Source organism: Leptopilina heterotoma, unplaced genomic scaffold (assembly GCF_015476425.1).
Source record: "Leptopilina heterotoma isolate Lh14 unplaced genomic scaffold, ASM1547642v1 Lhet_14, whole genome shotgun sequence".
Classification (NCBI taxonomy): domain Eukaryota; kingdom Metazoa; phylum Arthropoda; class Insecta; order Hymenoptera; family Figitidae; genus Leptopilina; species Leptopilina heterotoma.
The window spans coordinates 3,929,965-3,951,713 of NW_025110859.1; the positions used below are offsets into that span (position 1 = coordinate 3,929,965).

Here is a 21,749-nt window from a genome sequence, read left to right on the forward strand (position 1 = left end):
CAATTTAATTATTTCTTAGAATTTTAAGAAAATTCTTCGAAACATTTCTATTATTATTTTTATGAATAGTAAAATTCTTCGCAATAATTCAATTGTTTTTATAAATAGTAAAATCCCTTAAAGGAATTCAATTATTTTTAAAACAATTTTAATTGAATTCCTCGGATAAATTCAAATATTTTTAAATATTTCCATAAATTTCAATTATGTCCTAAAATTTTAATAATTTCTTCGAAACAATTCAACTATTTTTATAAATAGTAAAATTCTTCGCAAGAATTTAATTATTTTCAATTCACTTTTAATAAAATTCTTCTTCATAAAATTCAGTTGCTTTCAAAATTTTCAATTAAAATTATTAAAGAAACTCTATTAGTTTAAAAATAATTAAAAGAAATTCTTTAAAAGAATTTAATTAGGATCTTTAAAAATTTGAATAAAATTCTTTGCGAGAATTAAGTTATTTTCCTAAATAATCAATTTCTTTGAAGAAATTATATTATCATCAAAGTTTTTGATAAAATTCTTTGCAACAATTCGCTGATTTTCAATACATTAATTTTAAAATTGAAAATATTTGAAAAGAAAAATTTTTAAAAAGTTAAGAAAAAAAGCAAACAACAACTAACTTCAAACTGCGAACAGATTACCGAAACATGTACTTTATTATTATTAATTAATAATTAATTAATTAATGTTAAAATTATTTTTATTTTATAATTAATTCAAAATTGAAACGAGAAATAGAATTCATCAGAAATTTTTCACTTTTTTTTTATTAAAAGACTAAAATTTTATTAAATATCATGTTTTGTCAAATTGAAATTATGCAGATTTTTGTTTTTTTACTTCTAAACAAAATTAGAAAATTGTTAAACAACTTGTGATTAAGAAATAGAAAATTGATTTATTTTTTATTATTTTTGTTTATGAATCACGATTTTTTTAACAAAATTATTATTTTGTTTTAGAATAAGAAGACAAATATTTGGACAATTCCTATTTTTAATCTAATTTTTGGAACAGGATTTTCCACAGGAATTAATACATTCAAAAATTTTAAATTCAAACCTTTGTTAAATTAAACAACTGATAAAAAATTGTTATAAAACATGAAGATATCGATTGCTCCGAGTCGAAGACTCGGAGTGATCGATTCTTCATGTTTTATTATAATTAAAGATGACCGAAATTTTATTTTTTTTAATAATTGAATTTCTGCAATTATTTGTAATTTCTCCAAAATTGAATTTTTTTAGTGTTTTCAAATTCTATTATTTTTAAAATTGCTAATTTTATTTTAAAAAAGTAGTAAGAAGTTAGCCGCGCGCTTGAGCGCGCAAATTGTTGCTAGTATTATTTAAACTAAAAAAAAAAAATTCCAGAATTTTTATTTTCCAAATTACAATTGCTCTGTTTATTCTATTTTTGAATTTGTAAAAAATGAAGAAAAAAAAATGTCACGCGACGAAAATGAATGCAAAATGAATGGTGTTAATTTTGTGATTATCAAGAGAGGATCAAGTCAACGAGCGCGAAGATTCTTGGCACCGATTTCAATTGAAGTTCACGGTCGTCTGGCCGGCGGCGCAAACTTCTCTATTTTCTATAGGAATGACTTTTCCATTGTCCAAAATATTTTTAATCTTTCCCCTTTTCTATCTTTTAAATGCTAAAAGAGCAATTATATGCTTTCAACTTATTCTAAAATTACACTTCAAGTTTCCGCCATTTAAAATATTTTCTTTGTTGTCTGAAAATTGCATGCATGTATTTTTTAAATGTCGCACAAAAAGTAAAATAAAGAGAGAATATAACGTTTGAAGAAAACGAATTCAATTTATAATAAAGAAATAAAGTAAAAAAAAATAATAGGAAGAAAAAAATTATTTTATGTAAATCTGGAAAAAAAAATTTCTTTTTAAAAATTTGAAAGAAAATAATTACATTCTGCAAATATAAAGAAAAATTACTTTTGGAAAATTTCATTTATAATTACACTCTGAAAATTTAAGGAAAAATTACTTTTTAAAAATTTTAAAGAAAATTACACTCTGCAAATTAAAAAAAAAAAAAATACTTGCTGGAAATTTGAAAAAAATTACTTTTTACAAAATTAAAAGAAAATTACTTGTTACAATTTTAAAAAAATATTTGCTAAAAATGTTAAAAAAAATTTTTTTCTGCAAATTCAAAAAATTACTTGCTGGAAATTTAAAAAAATACTTTTTGCAAATTGCAAAATACTTTCTGCAAATTAACAAAAAATACTTTAGAAAATTAATTAAAACAAATGGATTCCTAATTTAATGAAAAAACCGAAATTAAAAAAAGAAGAAATGACAAAATATGAACAATAAATAAATAAATGAATAAGAATTTCTGCAATTGAGGACGAAACTTACGTCAGGGGGATCTATTTTTAAATGTTTGGATCGTTGAACTAGACACGTTTGTGTGAGGATATTAAAGTGTAAAAACACTTGAACGAAGAAACGGTTACTGCAGACTCTTTGCATTTTTATCGTATATAGATATTTAGAGCTACATTGGAATTGCGTGGTCCAAATGAGATGCTGCACCACTTAGAGTAGGCCACCAGATAGCTTAGGGTCAGAAAGAGTGTAAGACTCTTTTTGCCCATTTTTTTTTTTTTTTTTTTTTTTAAGCACGAGGAACTTGAATAAGCCCTTTTTTTACAGTGTACTCAATTTTCTCTCGATTCTCATTTTCCTACGTATATGTATATTATCACCGACGTCATCATTTTCTTTGTAATTTATTCATTTACACAAAAAAAAACTGCATATTATATATATGTATATAGAATCGTTAAAAACAGACTATTCCGTTTCTCTGAGCTTTTATATTCTTTAGAATTTTTTGCCTTCTCGATTTTATGAGGGGAATTTTATTTTATGACGTATTTTTACATAATGTAGACATATTTTGAATAAATGGGTAATGGGATGTTTATTTTTTACTGTTGTTATTATTTTTACTGTGAAAATGTAACAGTATAGTAATTTTTAGATTTTTGGTTTAAAAATTGTAGTTGTATAGTTTTTGTCGAAAATTTGGTATTATTCGAAAAGAAACCGAACTAAGAAAGTAAGAAACTAAAAGTTCTTTAAAATTTCAAAAAATTTGAAAACTTTAAAGAAAAACTTTGAAAAATTTAAGCAGGTTGCTTCTTTTTTCCTGCAATCTGCTTATGAATATACACAAACTTATTACCAATTTTTCGATTTTTAGGTCAAAAATTGAAGAAGTAATTGAATTTTTCTTTTTTTAATTAAATTTGATATTTTTCGAAAAAACGGACCTATAGAATCAAATTAAATCGGGTTTGATAAATTTTACTTGAAATTCGTTAGTAAAATTATGTAGAAATTTATATTTTTTAATTTTAAATAAATTGGTGAAAAATTGAAGACGTTATTTAATTTTTTTTTCTGAGTTAAGTTGATATTTATTGAAAAAACACGCCTAGAATCGTATTAAATCGGGGTTGATAAATTTTGCTCGTAATTTGCTAGTAAAATTATGTACAAATTTATATTTATTTAATTTTAATAAATAAAATAAACCAGCAACAATTCGCGCGCTAAAGCGAGCGGCTATCTTCTTACTACCTTTTTTAAATAAAATTAGCAAATTTTAAAAATAATAGAATTTGAAAATTTTCTAATTTAAATTTTTGTTGAAAACACTAAAAAAATTCAATTTTGGAGAAATTGCAAATAAGTGTAGAAATTCAATTATTTAAAAAAATAATAAAATTTAACTATGTTCAAAAATTTGAAAAAAAATTTCGTAAAAATCCCAATTATCTTTATATTTAAATAAAAAAATTCTTCTCCAAAGTTCAATTATTTTCATAAATGTCAAAAAAATTCTTGTCCTAATTTCAATTATTTTCAAAAATAAAATGCATTTTTCTAATTTCAATGATTTTCAATATATACCTACTATTTTAATAAAATTACCCAAAAAGAATTCAATTATTTAAAAAAAATTTTAATAAAATTGTATGCAAACATTTAATTATTTTCATAAATAATAAAAATTTCATAGAAATTCAATTATTTTCATAAATAATAATTTTTTTTTAAGAATTCAATTATTATTTTCGCATAAAAACTAATTTAAAATTCTAGAAAATAAGAATTGAATTAAAATGATGAAAATAATTTTGATGAAGTTACAGTAACAATATTCTTATAATATAAAAATAATGATTTTATCACTCTGGCATCTTTAATTATTAGAAAACATGAAGAAATCGATCACTCCGAGTCTTCGACTCGGAGCAATCGATATCTTCATGTTTTATAACAATACTTTTATAAGTTGTTTAATTTAAAAAATGTTTGAATTTGAAATTTTTGAATGTCTTAATTCCTGTGAAAAATCCTGTTCCAAAAATAAGATTAAAAATAGAAATTGTTTTTGTTTCTTAACTTTTTTATAATTTTTCTTTTCAAATATTTTCAATTTTAAAATTAATGTATTGAAAATCAGCGAATTGTTGCAAAGAATTTTATCAAAAACTTTGATGATAATATAATTTCTTCAAAGAAATTGATTATTTAGGAAAATAACTGAATTCTCGCAAAGAATTTTATTCAAATTTTTAAAGATCCTAATTAAATTTTTTTAAAGAATTTCTTTGAATTTTTTTTAAACTAATAGAGTTTCTTTAATAATTTTAATTGAAAATTTTGAAAGCAATTGAATTTTATGAAGAAGAATTTTATTAAAAGTGAATTAAAAATAATTGAATTCTTGCGAAGAATTTTACTATTTATAAAAATAATTGAATTGTTTCGAAGAAATTATAAAAATTTTAGGACATAATTGAAATTTATGGAAATATTTTAAAATATTTGAATTCATCCGAGGAATTCAATTAAAACTGTTTTGAAAATAATTGAATTCCTTTAAGGGATTTTACTATTTATAAAAATAATTGAATTATTGCGAAGAATTTTACTATTTATGAAAATAATTAAAATGTTTTGAATTTTTATACAGAATTTTTTAAAAATATTTTGAGAACAATTGAGGCCTTAGATCCAATAACTCGCCCGACGCTCGAAGGCACGCGCTAATACCAGTCGGGTAACAGTGAGTGGCCCAGAGGCGCTCACTGCTCACTGACTGGCAGTTACGCGTTCCTCCGAGCGTCGGGCGAGTTATTGGATCCAAGGCCTCAATTGAATTAATTTTACAGAATTTTATATTCTTGTTGAAATTGAATTTTATGGAAATTTTTGAAAATAATTAAATTCTTTCATGTAATTTTATTTAAATTTGATTAAAAATAATTTAATTCCTGCAAAAAATTTTTGTATTTATAAAAATTTTGTATTTATAAATTTTTTTTGTATTTTTTGTATTTTTTTTGTATTTATAAAAAGTTTTTTTAAGTACATAATTAAAATTTATGGAAATATTTAAATTCATCCGAGGAATTCAATAAAAATTGTTTTGAAAATCATTGAATTTTTGTAAAGGTTTTACTATTTAAAAAAATAATTGAATTGTTTAGAAGGATTTATTAAAATTTTAGAAAATAATTGAATTCTTTCGTGAATTTTAAAAAAAAATTTTGAAAATATGAACAGTAATAATTAATTTTGTACTTAATAAGTAAATTTTTTAAATTTTCTTTATGAAATTATTTAAAAAATTTATATTTGAAAATAAAAAATTTTGTATTTTTCATAACAATAATAAATTGAATATCACGTTCTACGGGTAAAATTTGCTGGTAATAATATAATATACAATCTATCTAAAGATAACAAAAAATAAAATTTTAAACAAAAGACAACTTCAGAGTGTTAGGGATAGAAAAAAAAATGAATGAAAGAAAGAACATTCAAATTGTTATAGTTAATATAGTTAATTATAGTTAATTAAATTAAATTAAAAGGAAAGAGTAAAAGAAATTTGAAAAATTAAAAAGAAATCGTTTGCTGTAAAATTATGGTAAGAATTGTATATAAATAAACAGTGTACTTGAAATAGAAAATTGAATTATATGAGTTTTTAAAAGAAAAAAATGTGTATTTGATTGAAACTAAATGAGAATTTTTATTTTGCAGATCGCTGCCAAAGCTCAGCAGCCAGGACGAAGATGGGCCAAACGCTCACACCCAATACACAGGCGTCACACACTTCGAGCCCATACCACACGATCATGACTTTTGCGAGAGGGTCGTCATCAACGTAAGTAACAAAATTTCCAACAAAAAAGAAAAATATTAATTTAAAAACCTATTTTAGAATTTAATTCCATGTGAAAAATTAATTTATAACTAATTCCATTTTTCTAGAATTATTAATTTTATTTTCACAGACATTCTACTGAATATTAGGTAGAAATTCACAGAATTATTATTCTGGAGGTATTAATTAATTATATATTATTAATATTAATATATTTTAAATTAAAGTTTTCTGTTTTTTAATTTTGTGCCAATAAATTATTATAACATAATAATATTATATTAATGTACATAATATAATCTATGTTATATTAATATATTAATTTATTTTAAATAATAAATTATAAATTACAATAATAAATAAATTGGAAATATTTAGAGAATAAGTATTCGAAATTAGCAAAGTGGTAATTACATAGAAGAAAATTTTCGAGTCTTTTTTCAAGGCACATTTTTATACGACTCATTTTTTTAAAAAAATTAAAAAACACGAGGTAACTGAACATTAAAAAGACGATCCATACATTTTTTTCCTCACAAACATTAGTGATGAGAAAATTTAATTACACATTACACAGTTTTTTTTTTCACTTTCACTAAGCAATATACATCATAAATTTGAAATTTATATCTACTTTAGTAATTGTATCCATAGGCAAAGAAATCAGAGTCCAATTATTTTTAATGATTTCCTGAAAAATAATACACACACAAGTTTAACTTGGAACTTGACGATTTTTATTTTTCTCACTATGTGTTTTTTTTCATAATAGGATTTGTATTAAATTGCACATTGAATTATTTGAGTTTCATTGTTTTTTTTTGTTTCTTCTTCAATTTTTCATTTTTTTAAATAGCCGCGAAGATAAAATGAAATAATAATTCAATATTATGCAATATTGTATACGATACAAGTGAAAAAAAGAGAAAAATAAAATAAAAAAAAAGTATGCAGATATATATTTATTAAAAGTAACAAACACACACGCACACAAATAGTAGAAGATCTCTGAATATTTTCTGCATAACTGCGCACGGTTAGGTGTAGCAAGTGCAAAGTTTTGGCCAATAACCAATATAGACGATTTAAATAAAAATATAAATATAAAAACCAATAAAATTCGGTTTCAACCAGTTATCAAGGGGAAAAAGAAGAAATTTTTTTTTTCATAATTACTGCCTCCTGCGTGAGTGAAATCTAATGCAGATTTTCTTTTGTTATTTATAAAAAAAAGAGAAATACAAATTTTTTTTATGATAATTTTTTCGTTCGCTTAGAAGAATATTATTTATTTTATTTCCAAGTTTTTTGGCGATTCACTGCGAGACTTATTTTTATAATTTTTTTTTCTTTCAATTTCGTTTGCAAAAAATAAATTTCTTTTTGTCGCTTAGAATTTACAAAAAATAAAGAGTCGAAAAATTATTTTTATTTGTTTAAATTTATTCATTTGCTTATTTCAATTTTCTATTTGATTCAAATAAAAAAATCATATTAAATTTATTAATTTGAAAATTTTTTTAAAAATAATCTGCAATTTTTTTGAAAACGTGTCCAAAATTTGTTAGTTAATAATTACACTAATTCACATTTTTGTTCAAAACACTAAAAAAAATCCAATTTTGGAAAAATTACAAATAATTGCAGAAATTCAATTATTTTCATAAGAGTGATAAAATTCTTCTCATAAAATTCAATTATATTTCGAATTTAAAAAAATTCTCGTCAAAATCCCAATTATTTTATAAATAACAAAATAATATACTTTTCCAAAGTTCAATTATTTTCAAATCAATTTCAAATTCCCAAAAATAGTACGCAAACATTTAATTATTTTCATATAAAAATTTCTCAGGAATTCAATTATTTACAAATTTTTTATAAATTCCTTTGCAATAATTCAATTATTTATATTTTTATAAATAATAAAATTTATTTAAGAAATTCAATTATTTTCACAAAAAATAATTAAAAATTGTAGAAAATAATAATTGATTTGAAATGATGAAAATAATTCTGAAAAAGTTACTGTAATAATATTCTTAATGATTTTATCACTCGGTCATCTTTAATAATTATAAAACATGAAGAAATCGATCACTCCGAGTCTTCGACTCGGAGCAATCGCTATCTTCATGTTTTATAAAAAAATTCTTGTAATTAAAAAGATTTTAATTTGAAATTTTAAATTCCTATGAAAAAATAATATTGATTAAATATTTATTTAAAAAAAAAAGTTATTGATGTTTTCGAATAATTTTACAATTAAAGAAATTCGTAAATAAATGTAACGGAACATTTTTTTGAGTAAAATTTTTTCCTTAATTTTCTATAAATTTAAAAAGCTTCAATTTCATTTTCAATTAAAATTTTGTAATTGACAAATAGAATAGAAAATATAATGTTTCTTTTCCTAATTAAAATAAAAATAATTTTTATTATGAATACATATTAAATATTTATTATATATTATACCTATATATATATATATAAAATTAAAAATAACTTTTATTATAAATAATTTATTATTCTTTACTATTTACTTTCCCTGCATATATAGGATATTATTAAAAATAATTTGATATTTAAATAAACAATTATAATTGTAACTAATAAAAATAATATTTTTTATTTTATTGTAAACAATTTATTATTTTATTATCTAATATGAAAATAATTGTCATTTTACAAGCTGTCTCCTCTATTCTTTTTATTAGTTAATAATTAAATTATTAGTTTATTACCAAAAGAATAGAAAAACAATTTTATTAAATAAATTAAATAAATTAAATAAATTAAATCAATGTTAAATTAAATAAATAATTTTGCACAAAGAAAAGAATTTTGTTCTTGATTGAGAATTGGAAATTTTTTTAATTAAATGATTTTCAATATGTATGAAAAAATTTGAATAAAATTCTTCGCAAAAATTTAATTATTTTCATGAATAATAAAAATTACACAGAAATTTAATTATTTACAAATTTTTTTTTATAAATTTCTTCACAATAATTCAATTATTTCCATAAATAATAAAATGTTTACAGGAATTCAATTATTTTCGTATAAATAATAATATTCTTTTTAGGAATTCAATTACTTACACAAATAAGTCAAATAATAAAACTCATGCAGAATTTCAATTATTTTTAATTTAATACAATTTTAATCGAATTTCTCGAAAAACGCAAATATTCTTAAAAATTTTATTAAAATTCATCAAAAGAATTCAATTATTCTAAAATTTGTTGAAAAAATTCTTTATAAGAATTCAATTTTAAGAAACATTCAATTATTCAATAAATAATTTTTTTTTTTGCTTTTAAGTAATTGAAATCTAGCAGAATTTCATAATAAAAATTGATTTAAAAATAAATTTCAGTTAAAATTTTAAAATATAATTGAATAAGCATTATAACGTGAATGTTTAGAAATAATTGAATTTTGAAATTAAGTTTTTTGAAAAAGTTTAATTGAATTGTTTTTATATTAGTTGAAGTTTTTATTTTCTAATATATATTTAATTGAAAAATTTACGTGTTATCTTTTGGCATTGCACCACTAACTTATAATTTTTAATGAACTAGGATACAATGCCCGCGTGTTAAGTTAATAAGACGCGGAGAGTAATTTGGTTATTTGAATGAATTTGAGCAGTGAAATGTACATTGTACAAAGGTGTTTATTTCAACAAGTTACAAATTGAAGTGAAGTAAAGTTCTGTCAAAAATAAGGTTTACAAGAGTGGGGGTACAAAGTTTTGAGGAGTGGGAATGAATTTAAGATTCTACCTGGATTTTTTGCAATTTGTCTCCACCCTATCTCAGGGTCACACAAATTTTAGTAAAGAGACCTTTACTCTCGTCATAAAACAATTTAAAGGATTTGACGAGTTTTGAAAGTTTTTTTTTTTTTTTTTTTGAGGATTAGAACACATTTTCAGGATTAAAGTGTAGACTAATATTTCCAGGATTAAGTTATAAAATACATCATAAAATTTGAAAAGACGTTTTTGAGAACAATTCATTTGTTTCTCTTTCACTAGAATGAGAATTTCATAGATGGATATAAACCAAACATCTGTTGCAAATAACGAATATAAACATTACGAATAATTGAAATTTCGTAAAATTGAATATTTTAAACAAACGGATTTGAAAATTGTCAAAGAACTTTTTCGAAAATTATTAAAAATAATTGATTTAAAGAAGAATTTTAGTTAAAAATTTTGAAAATATTAATTGAATTGAAATGATGAAAATAATTATGTGATTATTAGAGATGTGCAAAAAGCTCGAAAAGTCGAGCCGAGCCGAGCCGAAATTTTTTCGGGCCGAGCCGAGCCGAGCCCGAGCCGGCTCGATGTATCGAGTACTCGAAATTTTCGAGTACTCGAGTGACTTCGAGTACTCGAAAAATTCGAGTACTCGGGTAAATTCGAGTACTCGATTAAATTCGAGCACTCGAGTGAATTCGAGTACTCGAATTTTTCGAGTACTCGAATGGATTCGAGCTTTTGACTTACTAAAAAAACTATTAATAAGTAAAAAATTTCGAATTTTTTTGAATTACTGAATCAATATTTCTATTTGCTAAATATAATAAATGCGAAAATTCTATGAATTTTCTCTAGAACTCGAATTTACTCAGAGCTCGAAAAAATTCGAGTACTCGAATTCCCTCGAGTGCTCGAAAAATTCGAGTACTCGAATTAACTCGAGTACTCGAAACTATTCGAGCTTTTTACACAGCTCGGCTCGGCTCGAACTCGGCTCGAGCTCGAACTGATTAGGCTCGGCTCGGCTCGGCCCGAAAAATGAAAAGCTCGAAAAAGCTCGCTCGAGCCTCGAGCCTCGAGCTTTTTGCACAACTCTAGTGATTATGAAAAAATTTAATTTGTAGTTTTAAGTAAAATGTCCTCTTATAGTCTTATTTGACTTGGACTGGTTATATTTTTGTCAGTATTTGGCCCGTAATTTTTCATTTTTACCCCATAAAGTCCGTATTTTTAAATACTTTCACTGGTTCGAGCCCTGATGATATAAAAATAATATTAAAATAATATTAAAATATTATTAAAATAATATTAAAATAAGATTAAAATAAGATTAAAATAATATTAAAGTATTATTAAAATAAGATTAAAATAAGATTAAAATAATATTAAAGTATTATTAAAATAAGATTAAAATAATATCAAAATATTAGGTTAAAATATTATTTTAATTGTATAAGAAATTTTATGTTACACTAATATTTTTTTTATCACTGTTTTCTTAAAATTTAGCTTCTTTATTTAAATACTGACAAAAAGAGAATTATTAATTTTTTCGGAAGAACAATATTTTGATTATGTAATAATTGTAAAACGTTTCTTTAGCGAAAGACATCTTCCACGTGGAAGTAATATTTCATAGTGTCATTTACGTGTGGGAAGGTTGTTAACAAGAACATTACATACGATTTATATACGGTTCTCTCTCTCTCTCTCTCTCTGTATACATTCGCATTTCACCACTGGCACGTAATTATGTAAAGTGTGGATTTTGTTTCCAATGTCATTTCACGTGTCCTTCAGAAACGATTTTAGTTCATTTTTTTGTCAACACTTTCGATATTGTTACATACAATATCTAATTTCCAATTTGTCTTTTGTTTCACAACAAAAAAGAAGTTGTAAATTTAATAGTATTGTTAAAAATTTATTGCGCAGTATTTTTTACTTTTCTATTCAGTAGTTTTGAACTTTTTACTCTTGGTTTAGTGTTTTATTTCTATTTTTGAATTCCCCCCCCCCCCCCCCCAAAAAAAAAGTTGATAAAATTTCAGCCTAGATGGCATGAAAATTCTTTCATAAAGGAAATGTTACGAAGAGAGTATACACGAATCATTTTTTAATTTTATTTTGCTTTTCTAGTTTATTTTTTACTTTTTCTTCTTAATTTACTTTTTATCTTTATTTTCCTCTTTTCAGTTTATTTCCTTACAATTTTTATTTTCTTCTTAATTTTATTTTTAGATTTTATTTTGCTTTCGTTAATTTATTTCTCAATTTTTCTGATTTTATTTTTTTAATTTTGTCCTCTTTTATTTTTAAAAAGAAAATCAGAAAACAATAAAATTAATAAAAATGAAAAACCAAAAATTTTTGGTTTTTCATTTTTATTAATTTTATTTTTTTCTGATTTTCTTTTTTTACTTGAATTAGGTTTTATGAATTATTTTATTAAAATTTTTTATAAATTATAAATAATCAATTAAACGAGTCATTGTGTGCTTTTTAATGATAAAAAAATTAAAAACCAAATTTTAGTATTGGAAATTTAATGAAATTTTCAACTCTACTTTACTTTAGTAAGTTGAATGTTTGGCCATTCAGTGTCCACAGTCATCGATCCATCTGCAAAGATAGATTCACAAACATGCCAATCAATTGATATCAAGATGTCAATCAAAATAAGTCACGATGTGAGTGAAAACATAAACGTGTAATAAATTAAGTACAGTCGAGGCACTTTATTAAAATACTAGCAAAATTGCGCACAAAAGCGCGCCTAAATTTTCCAATTTTTATTTTCTTTAATATTTAATAAAACTTTGAAATTTAATGTCATATAGTAAATTTCTTGCTTAGTAGGGCTACAAGATAGGACTATTTTGGGAATTAAATTTTTAAATGGCTGCCTTCTTCATGTTTTATAATAATTTAAATTATCATAAAATTTTTCAAAAAAAAAATTAATTATTTACAAAAATCCTAATAAAATCCTTCGCAAGAATTTAATTATTTTTACAAGTAGTAAAATTTCTCAAAAAAATTCAATATTATTTTTAAAAAATGTAATAAAATTCGTTGCAATAATTCAATTATTTTCATAAATAATAAATCGATTATTCGGTAATTCATTTTTAAATCAATTTTTATTAGAAAATTTCTAGAAGAATTCAATTATTTAAATTAAAAAAAAATAATTTATCAAATAATTGAATGTTTGTTAAAATTGAATTCTCATAAAGAATGTTACCAACAAATTTTTAAATAATTGAATTCTTTTGACAAATTTTAAAAAAAATTTTAAGAATAATTATTCTTAAAATTTTTTTTTTAAATTTGTAAAAAAAAAATTCCTCGATAAATGTAATTACATTTATCGAGGAATTTGATTAAAATATTGTATCAAAAATAATTAAAATCCGGCGATGAGTTTTATTATTCATGAAATTAATTAAAATTTTCCCAAGAATTTTATTCAAATTTTTCTAAAATAATTGGATTTCGGAAAAGAATTTTATTATTTATAAAGATATTTGAAATTTTGACAAGAATTTTTTTTATCATAATTGAATTTCTGCGAAGAATTTTATAATAATTTATAAAAATAATTGAATTCTTGAAAAAAACTGTTAAATTTTTTTCAATAATTAAATTCTTGCGACGAATTTTATAAAAATCTTTTTTAATAATTGATATTTTTCGAAAAATGCTATGAAATTTTTTATTTTTAATAATTGAATTCCTGTGAAAATTTTATTATTTATGAAAATAATTGAATTATTTCAAAGAAATTTATTAAAAATTTTATAAATAATTGAATTCCTGTGAAATTTTGACAAATAAGTATATTAAAATTTATAAAAATAATTCAATTTTGATGAAGAATTTTATTATTTATAAAGATACTTGAAATTTTGACAAGAATTTTTAAAAAAATTTTTAAACATAATTTAATTTTTGCGAAGAATTTTATTACTTTTGAAAATAATTTAATTCTTTCTACGAATTTTATTCAAAATTTATAAAAATTATTGAATTTCGGTGAAGAATTTTATTATTTATAAAAATAATTGAATTCTTGAAAAGAACTTTGTTCAATTTTTTTTAAATAATTGAATTCTTGCGACGAATTTTATAAAAATCTTTTTTAAAAATTGATATTTTTCGAAAAATGCTATGAAATTTTTTATTTTTAATAATTGAATTCCTGTGAAAATTTGATTATTTATGAAAATAATTGAATTGTTTCGAAGAAATTTATTAAAAATTTTGTAAATAATTGAATTCCTGTGAAATTTTGCCAAGAATTTTATTAAAAATTTTTTAAAATAATTGATTTTCGATGAAGAATTTTATTATTTATAAAGATAAAGGATTTATCACATAATTGAGAGGATTTTTATCAGCAAGTTACTTATTTACAAGGATTAACAAAGATATTTTTTTATATCCTAGCCTCGCGTGCATTTACATTTTAAGTTGATTGGAAATAGTCTATAATAATGTATAAAACAATAAAAACATGAAAATATATTTTTCGAAAAATTGAATTTTTATTTTGTTTTTTATACTTTCTGAGAGAAAATAACCTAAATAATTTTGCTCAACTACAATTTAATTGATCTAAATAAAAATTATTTGATTCAAGAAAATTATTTGTTTTATTTATATTTGATAATAGACAAGTAATCGATTATTTTGCTTTGTCACATTTTCTCCCCAAATTGTAAGTACTTTTACAAAAGTTTTATCTTTACGTGTATCAAGCAGAATTTTTAATATTTATAAAATAAAATTTTTTTTAATTGTAAATTTTAAATCTAAAATTCACTGACATTTAGCTTTCAAGTTAAATATTTTCAACGAACTCAGAGAGTGACTGCTATAATTTTAACTAATTAAATGAATTTTTCGTAAAATGTCCTAGAGAATCAGCTAAAAATTCGAAAGCAGATCTAAAATGTATGTTGAATACAATAAGCAATTATGCGCAAATTTATTAATATTTACTAAAAGTTAATAGAATTCAATATTGGAAAAAAGTTAGGAAATTCAAAAAATTTTTCAATATTTTGTAATAATTTTTTTTTTAAATACTAACTTTGCAAATTATTGCCAATATTCATTATATTTTACATTATTATTTCGAAATTTTATTTTCATTCAAGAAGAGGTAGACAAGGACGAGAAGATAGCAAGTTCTCTAACAATGCAAAGGGTCATTAACTACTTTGTTTACAAAGAATATTTCTCTCTAATTTCGAAATATTGAAAATTCACCTTTTAATATTAAATTTACTAATTTTTAATAGTTAATATTTATAATAATTATTTTTAGTCAGTAATTTTTCACTAAATTTTTTATTAGAAAAATTTAAAAATGACTAACAACTCCAAATAAATTTTTACCTTCAAAATTAATGAGAATTTACCTATTCTTTTTATTTCGTACTAATTATTTTTATATTTTCTACTTTTACTAATTTTTTAATTTTAATCTTTTATTTTTCGTTCTTACGAATTTTTAATAAATATATTTTTAATCGTCACTAAGTTTTAAAATTATTTTTCTGATATTTTTTTCATTTTATTTTTTTCTTTCTTTATTTTTACTCTATATGCTAATTTCTTATTTAAATAAATATTTATTTAAATGCTTTGTAATAAAATATTTCTATTTATTATAATATTATTTTTTTGACTTACCCCTTTACTTCTGGCGTTTCTTCCTATCAATTTTGTACCTACATTTTCGAAAATTCTTCTATGTCCTTTTTGACTTTTCTTCCCCTTCCGAACTCTGTCGAAAATCTTCCATGTGATGCGTCACTGCAAAAGAGATTTTTAGCTAATTAGAAGAGAGGGAAAATTTCCAACAAATATTAATCACAAATTCTCCTTCACATAATAGGATTATTGTCGTTTATTACCCAGGGCCAAAACATTTCACTAATTACTTCTCTTTTATCGCTGGGTTTATAATATAACAATGCATCGTTTCAAACTAAACATTCTTGCAGCAAAAATAATTAATTGAATTTATGCAAACAAATATTTAATTATTAATTTTAAACCATTTACTTAATTGTTTACATTTTTACGACTATTGAAATTATTTTTTATATTGTTTTTTTTATTGTATTGTATTTATATTTTTATATTCTTATCTTTATTATAATTATCTTTATATAATTTTTAAATTTAGGAAATTAATATTTATTATAATATTGGAAAAAATTATTATTCTCTAATTCATATTATTTGATCATTTACTTTGTAAATTGTGCGAAAGTTAATTGTCCTTGTACATTTATAATATGTCATAAATAATCTCTCGTATGTCACATTACTCATTTCCAGTATATTAATAATTAAGTAGATAATACGTGTTTCCTGTTTGTTCATCAATTTCATTCCAACAATGAAAGCGAAAGAAAATACTTATTTTTAAACAACATCATCAGTCATTTGGTTTTTAGTAATGAAAATTAATTATTTTCTCACTTTATTGTCAAAAGTATTTTTTATTACTTAATGATTTATTCTCCTTTAATTCCTTTAATTAAATTAATGATTAATTCTCCTTTAATTTCTTTAATTAAATTAATGATTAATTCGATTACTCGAATTGTGAGTAATGCCACTAATCAAATTAGAAACAATTCCATCAAGTTATAAATAATTAATTACATTATTAATTTAGGTATAAATATAATTAATAATTGATTCCATTAATCAAGAATCTTTATAGAAAAGTCAGACGACTCTGCATAATTACAAAAATTTGTTTTATTTTGAAAATAAAAACCGTAATAGAGTTTTCTTGAAAGTATCAAATTGATACTAAAGTGGATCGAATTGATGCCAAAAATTTGAACTAATTTTTGATTGTATCCTCGATTGTATCCACATTTTTAATATTAATTCACGTTGCAATTTAATATTTTTAAGTTAACACAGAATTCATGTTAAAATTCTACAGAATCGTAAAAATAAATATAAAAACAAATAGAAATGAAATGAAGACGAAAATTTGGATTCTATAGCAAAAGAGATGTTATTATTGTATATTTAATTAATATCCTTACAATAAATTGTTTTTATGAATGAAAAAAAAAAAATGTTGGGAAAAAATGATTTAATGCATGAATTGAAATTTGTTCTGTGACAGGTGAGCGGACTAAGGTTTGAAACGCAACTGCGTACATTGAACCAATTTCCGGACACACTGCTTGGCGACCCGGCAAGGCGGATCCGTTATTTCGATCCGCTTCGCAATGAATACTTTTTCGATCGGAATCGACCCTCTTTCGATGCGATTCTCTATTACTATCAAAGTGGTGGAAGACTTCGCCGTCCAGTCAACGTACCCCTCGATGTCTTCTCCGAGGAGATTAAGTTTTACGAATTGGGAGAGTTGGCCACGAATAAATTTAGGTTCGTCCCCCCTCTTTTTCTTTTCTTATTCTCACTATTTTTTATTCAAAATTTAATAACAACTGTTAATAACATTAATAATTTTTAGAATAACAGGGTGGCCGCAAGTTCAAGAAAAAAAAAACTCAAATCAGAAAAAAGAAAAATAAAAACAAAAGTCGAGGAATTTTATTTAATCAGGGCGAAAAGAAAAAAGAAAAGTAAACAATTTTTCAAGGGAATTTTAATGAGAAGAAAGGACAATTTTTAAAAAACTTTTGCTACGGTCAAATGTCAATGTTCAGTTTGTAAATTTCGACGTAAATTTTAATATAAAATTACTAAATTTCATATTATTTCTTTCACTGTTTAGTATTTTCTATGTCAAAATTTCGAGGTGTTGCACTTTTTCTCCAAATTGTAAACTGCTTTTACAAAATTTAATATATTATTTTCTCTCCATGTATTTTGATAAATTTTGATAAAATTTGATAAAATTTGATAAAATTTGATAAAATTTGATTAAAAGAATTTAAATATTTCCAATATAATTTTACTTAAATTTGTCGAACAAATTTAATTATTTTCAACAATTTTTCATAATATTAGTGTCGATAAATTCAATCATTTTTATAAAATATTAAAATTTTTCATTAAAATTCAATTATTTTCAAAAATTAAATTTTTTTGCAAGAATTCAATTATTTTGAATACAACTTTAAAAATATTCTTTGAAAAATTTCATTTCGTTAAATTTTTTCAAAAGAATTCAATTATTTCTAAAAATTTTAAGAAGATTTTTTGGAATGAAATCAATTATTTTGAAAAATTTTTTATAAAATTTGTTTATGAAAATTTAATTATTTACAATATAATTTTTACTTAAATTCGTGTAAAAAATGTAATTATGTTCAAACATTTTGATAATATTCTTCAGAAGAATTCAATTATATGCAAATTGTTCGATGAAATTCTTTGCAAGAATTCAATGATTTGAAAATGATTAAATTTTTGTTGAAAACACTAAAAAAATTGAATTTTGGAGAAATTATAGAAATAATTGCAAAAATTCAATTATTTTCAAAAAAAAAAAAAAATTAAAATTCTTATAAAATTCAACTGTGTTCAAAATTTGAAAAAAAATTTTGTAAAAATCCCAATTATCTTTATAAATAACAAAATTCTTCTCCAAAGTTCAATTATTTTCATTAATGTGAAAGAAATTCTTGTCCTAATTTCAATTATTTTCAAAAATAAAATGCATTTTTCTAATTTCAATGATTTTCAATATCTACTATTTTAATAAAATTTCCCAAAACGAATTCAATTATTAAAAAATTTTTTTAATAAAATTGTATGCAAACATGCAATTATTTTCATAAATAATAAAAATTTCACAGGAATTCAATTATTTTCATAAATAATAAAAGTTTTTTAAAGAATTCAATTATTATTTTCATAACAAATAATTTAAAATTCTAGAAAATAAGAATTGAATTAAAATGATGGAAATAATTTTGAAAAAGTTACTGTTATATTTGAAAAAGTTTAAAAAATTACTTTTATAATATAAAACAATGATTTTGTCACTCGGGCATTTTTAATTATTAGAAAACATGAAGAAATCTATAACTCCGAGTCTTCGACTCGGAGCAATCGATATCTTCATGTTTTATAACAATACTTTAAAGATAATTAAATTTTACAAAGAATTCTATTAAAAAATTTGTTAATAATTGAATGTCTGTGGGAAATTTTATTAAATCTTTTTGAAAATAATTGAATTCCTAAAAAGCATTTTATTATTTATAAAAATAATTGAATTCTTGCAAACGATTTATTATAATTTTTTTAAATAAAGGAATTTCTAAGAAAAATTTTATTATTTATGAAAATAATTGAATTCTTGTGATGAATATTTTTTTATTTATAAAAATTATTGAATTTTGAAAAGAATTTTATTAAAATACCTCAAAATAATTGCATTTTCAAGAGTAATTTTCTTATTTATCTTTAATAATTGAATTCTTTCAAAAAATTGTTTGTGTAAATAATTGAATTCTTAGAAAAAATTTTATTAAAATTTAAAAAAATAATTGAATTATTTCAAAAAAGTTTAATTAAAATTGTATTTAAAACAATTAATTTCTTTCGAACAATGTTATTAAATTTTTGAAAATAATTATTCAATCCTTCCAAAAAATATTTGAAAAAAAACATTTTTTTAAATAATTGATTTTTTCGAGGAATTAAAATTAAGTTTTTATGAATAATTACATTTTTTGAGCAATTCCTGTAAAATTGTATTAAAAATAATTGAAATCCTGCTATGAATTTTATTATTTATGAAAATATGTAATTAAATAGTTGCTAGGAATTCTATTATAATTCTTAAGAATAATTGAATTATTGCGGAAAAGTTTATTGAAATGTTTAAAAAGAATTGAATTTCTGTGAAAAATTATATTATTTTTGAAAGTAATTAAATTCTTCATAATAAGAATTTGATGAACATTGTTTGAAATAATTAATTTTTTTGAAATATAATAAATATTATGAAAATTATATTAGTTTAAATAATTGAATTCTTGTGGAAAACTTTATTTGTGAAAATAACTGAATTTTTCGTTTATTAATTTAAAATAGTAATAAAAATAATTGAAATTCATGCTCAGAATTTAATCAAAAATTTTTTTACAAAATTGAATTTTCATGAAAAATTTTATTATTAGTGAAAGTAATTGAATTATTGTGCAAAATAAATTGCATAAAATTTTGTTTTAAATAATTGATGTTTTCGAAATTTTTGGAAAATTAGCGAATTAAAAGTAGTGGAAATTCTCTGAAAAAATATTATTCATATTCTTTGTTCAGAAAGTTGAAGAATATATAATAATTTTTTTACCTTTTCTGTTCTTCAGAATAATTAACATTTTCGTAATGAAGATTATTTTTAATTTTGGTATCAGATGACAATTTTTGCGAAATTAAATTTTCCTCATACAAGAAAGTTTAATTATTTTCAATTTTGAAAATAGGATGTCAAATTTGAAATTAGTATCAAAATTTGTTAAAGTTTTTTTTATTTACTTTAAAGTTTAAAAATATAATATAATTTGAAAATTTAATTCTAATTAGTTTTTCAGTTATTTGTCATAATAAGTATTTCTTTAAATATTACTTATATAACTTACATTTGGCTAGTTATATAATAAATTGAAAATCATTGAAATTAGAAAAATTTTTGAAAATAATTGAACTTTGGAGAAGAATTTTATTTTTTTTTAAATAATTGAATTTCTGCAATTATTTGTAATGACTCCAAAATTGAATTTTTTAGTGTTTTCAACAGAAATTTAAAGTAGTACCTAACTGTGAACAGATTACCGAAATTTGAATTAAATTCTTCCCTGAAATTCTATTATTTACACTATTTTAAAAAATAATAAAATTTCTCACTGGAATTGAATTATTTTGAATACAATTTTAATAAAATTTCTTGAAAGAATTCAATTGTTATTAATATAGAAGTGAAAAAAGTTAATAAAGAGAATAAAAATGGGAAATTTGTTGTGGGCACCTTGAATAATAATAATAATTGATGAATAATTGATTTTGAGTGTGAATTAATTGAAAATTGTGTTTGCAGGGAAGACGAAGGATTCATCAAAGAAGAAGAAAAGCCGCTTCCGTCGCACGAATATCAAAGAAAAGTTTGGCTGTTATTCGAATATCCAGAGAGTTCGCAGGGAGCGAGAGTCGTTGCCATTATATCCGTGTTCGTGATTCTCCTCTCGATTGTAATATTCTGTCTGGAAACGCTTCCCGAATTCAAGCATTACAAAGTGTTCAACACGACGACGAACGGTACAAAAATCGAGGAGGACGAAGTGCCGGACATTACGGACCCGTTCTTCCTAATAGAAACTATTTGTATAATCTGGTTCACATTCGAGTTATCGGTGCGCTTCCTCGCCTGTCCAAATAAGCTAAACTTCTTCCGAGACGTTATGAACATCATCGATATCATCGCCATCATTCCGTATTTCATCACATTGGCAACCGTCGTTGCCGAGGAGGAGGACACGCTTCATTTGCCGAAGGCTCCGGTCAGCCCTCAGGACAAAAGCACGAATCAGGCGATGTCCCTCGCCATTCTCAGGGTGATACGACTGGTCAGGGTGTTTCGAATATTCAAACTGTCCAGGCATAGTAAAGGTCTTCAAATTCTCGGCCGAACTCTAAAGGCCTCCATGCGAGAGCTCGGTCTGCTCATTTTTTTCCTTTTTATCGGTAAGTCCCGCTTTCTCTATTCTATTTT

At 22.2% G+C, this 21,749-nt stretch overlaps 1 protein-coding gene and 1 long non-coding RNA gene across 6 annotated transcripts in view; one reads left to right on the forward strand and one right to left on the reverse strand.

Annotated features, from left to right (window-relative positions):
* Positions 1-21,749, forward strand: part of LOC122497891 (potassium voltage-gated channel protein Shaker) — a 369,957-nt gene that overhangs the window by 309,320 nt on the left and 38,888 nt on the right. For all 5 annotated transcript variants that reach the window (XM_043605277.1, XM_043605276.1, XM_043605278.1 and 2 more), the window contains 3 exons: positions 6,114-6,237; positions 17,184-17,449; positions 21,078-21,721. In XM_043605277.1, the coding sequence (XP_043461212.1) occupies positions 6,114-6,237; positions 17,184-17,449; positions 21,078-21,721 (1,034 nt within the window). The remainder of the gene's footprint in view (positions 1-6,113; positions 6,238-17,183; positions 17,450-21,077; positions 21,722-21,749) is intronic.
* Positions 12,503-21,749, reverse strand: part of LOC122497895 — a 66,773-nt gene continuing 57,526 nt past the window's right edge. The window contains exons 2-3 of the long non-coding RNA XR_006301181.1: positions 15,719-15,841; positions 12,503-12,637 (exon numbers count right to left, since the gene is read on the reverse strand). This is a non-coding gene — a long non-coding RNA (uncharacterized LOC122497895). The remainder of the gene's footprint in view (positions 12,638-15,718; positions 15,842-21,749) is intronic.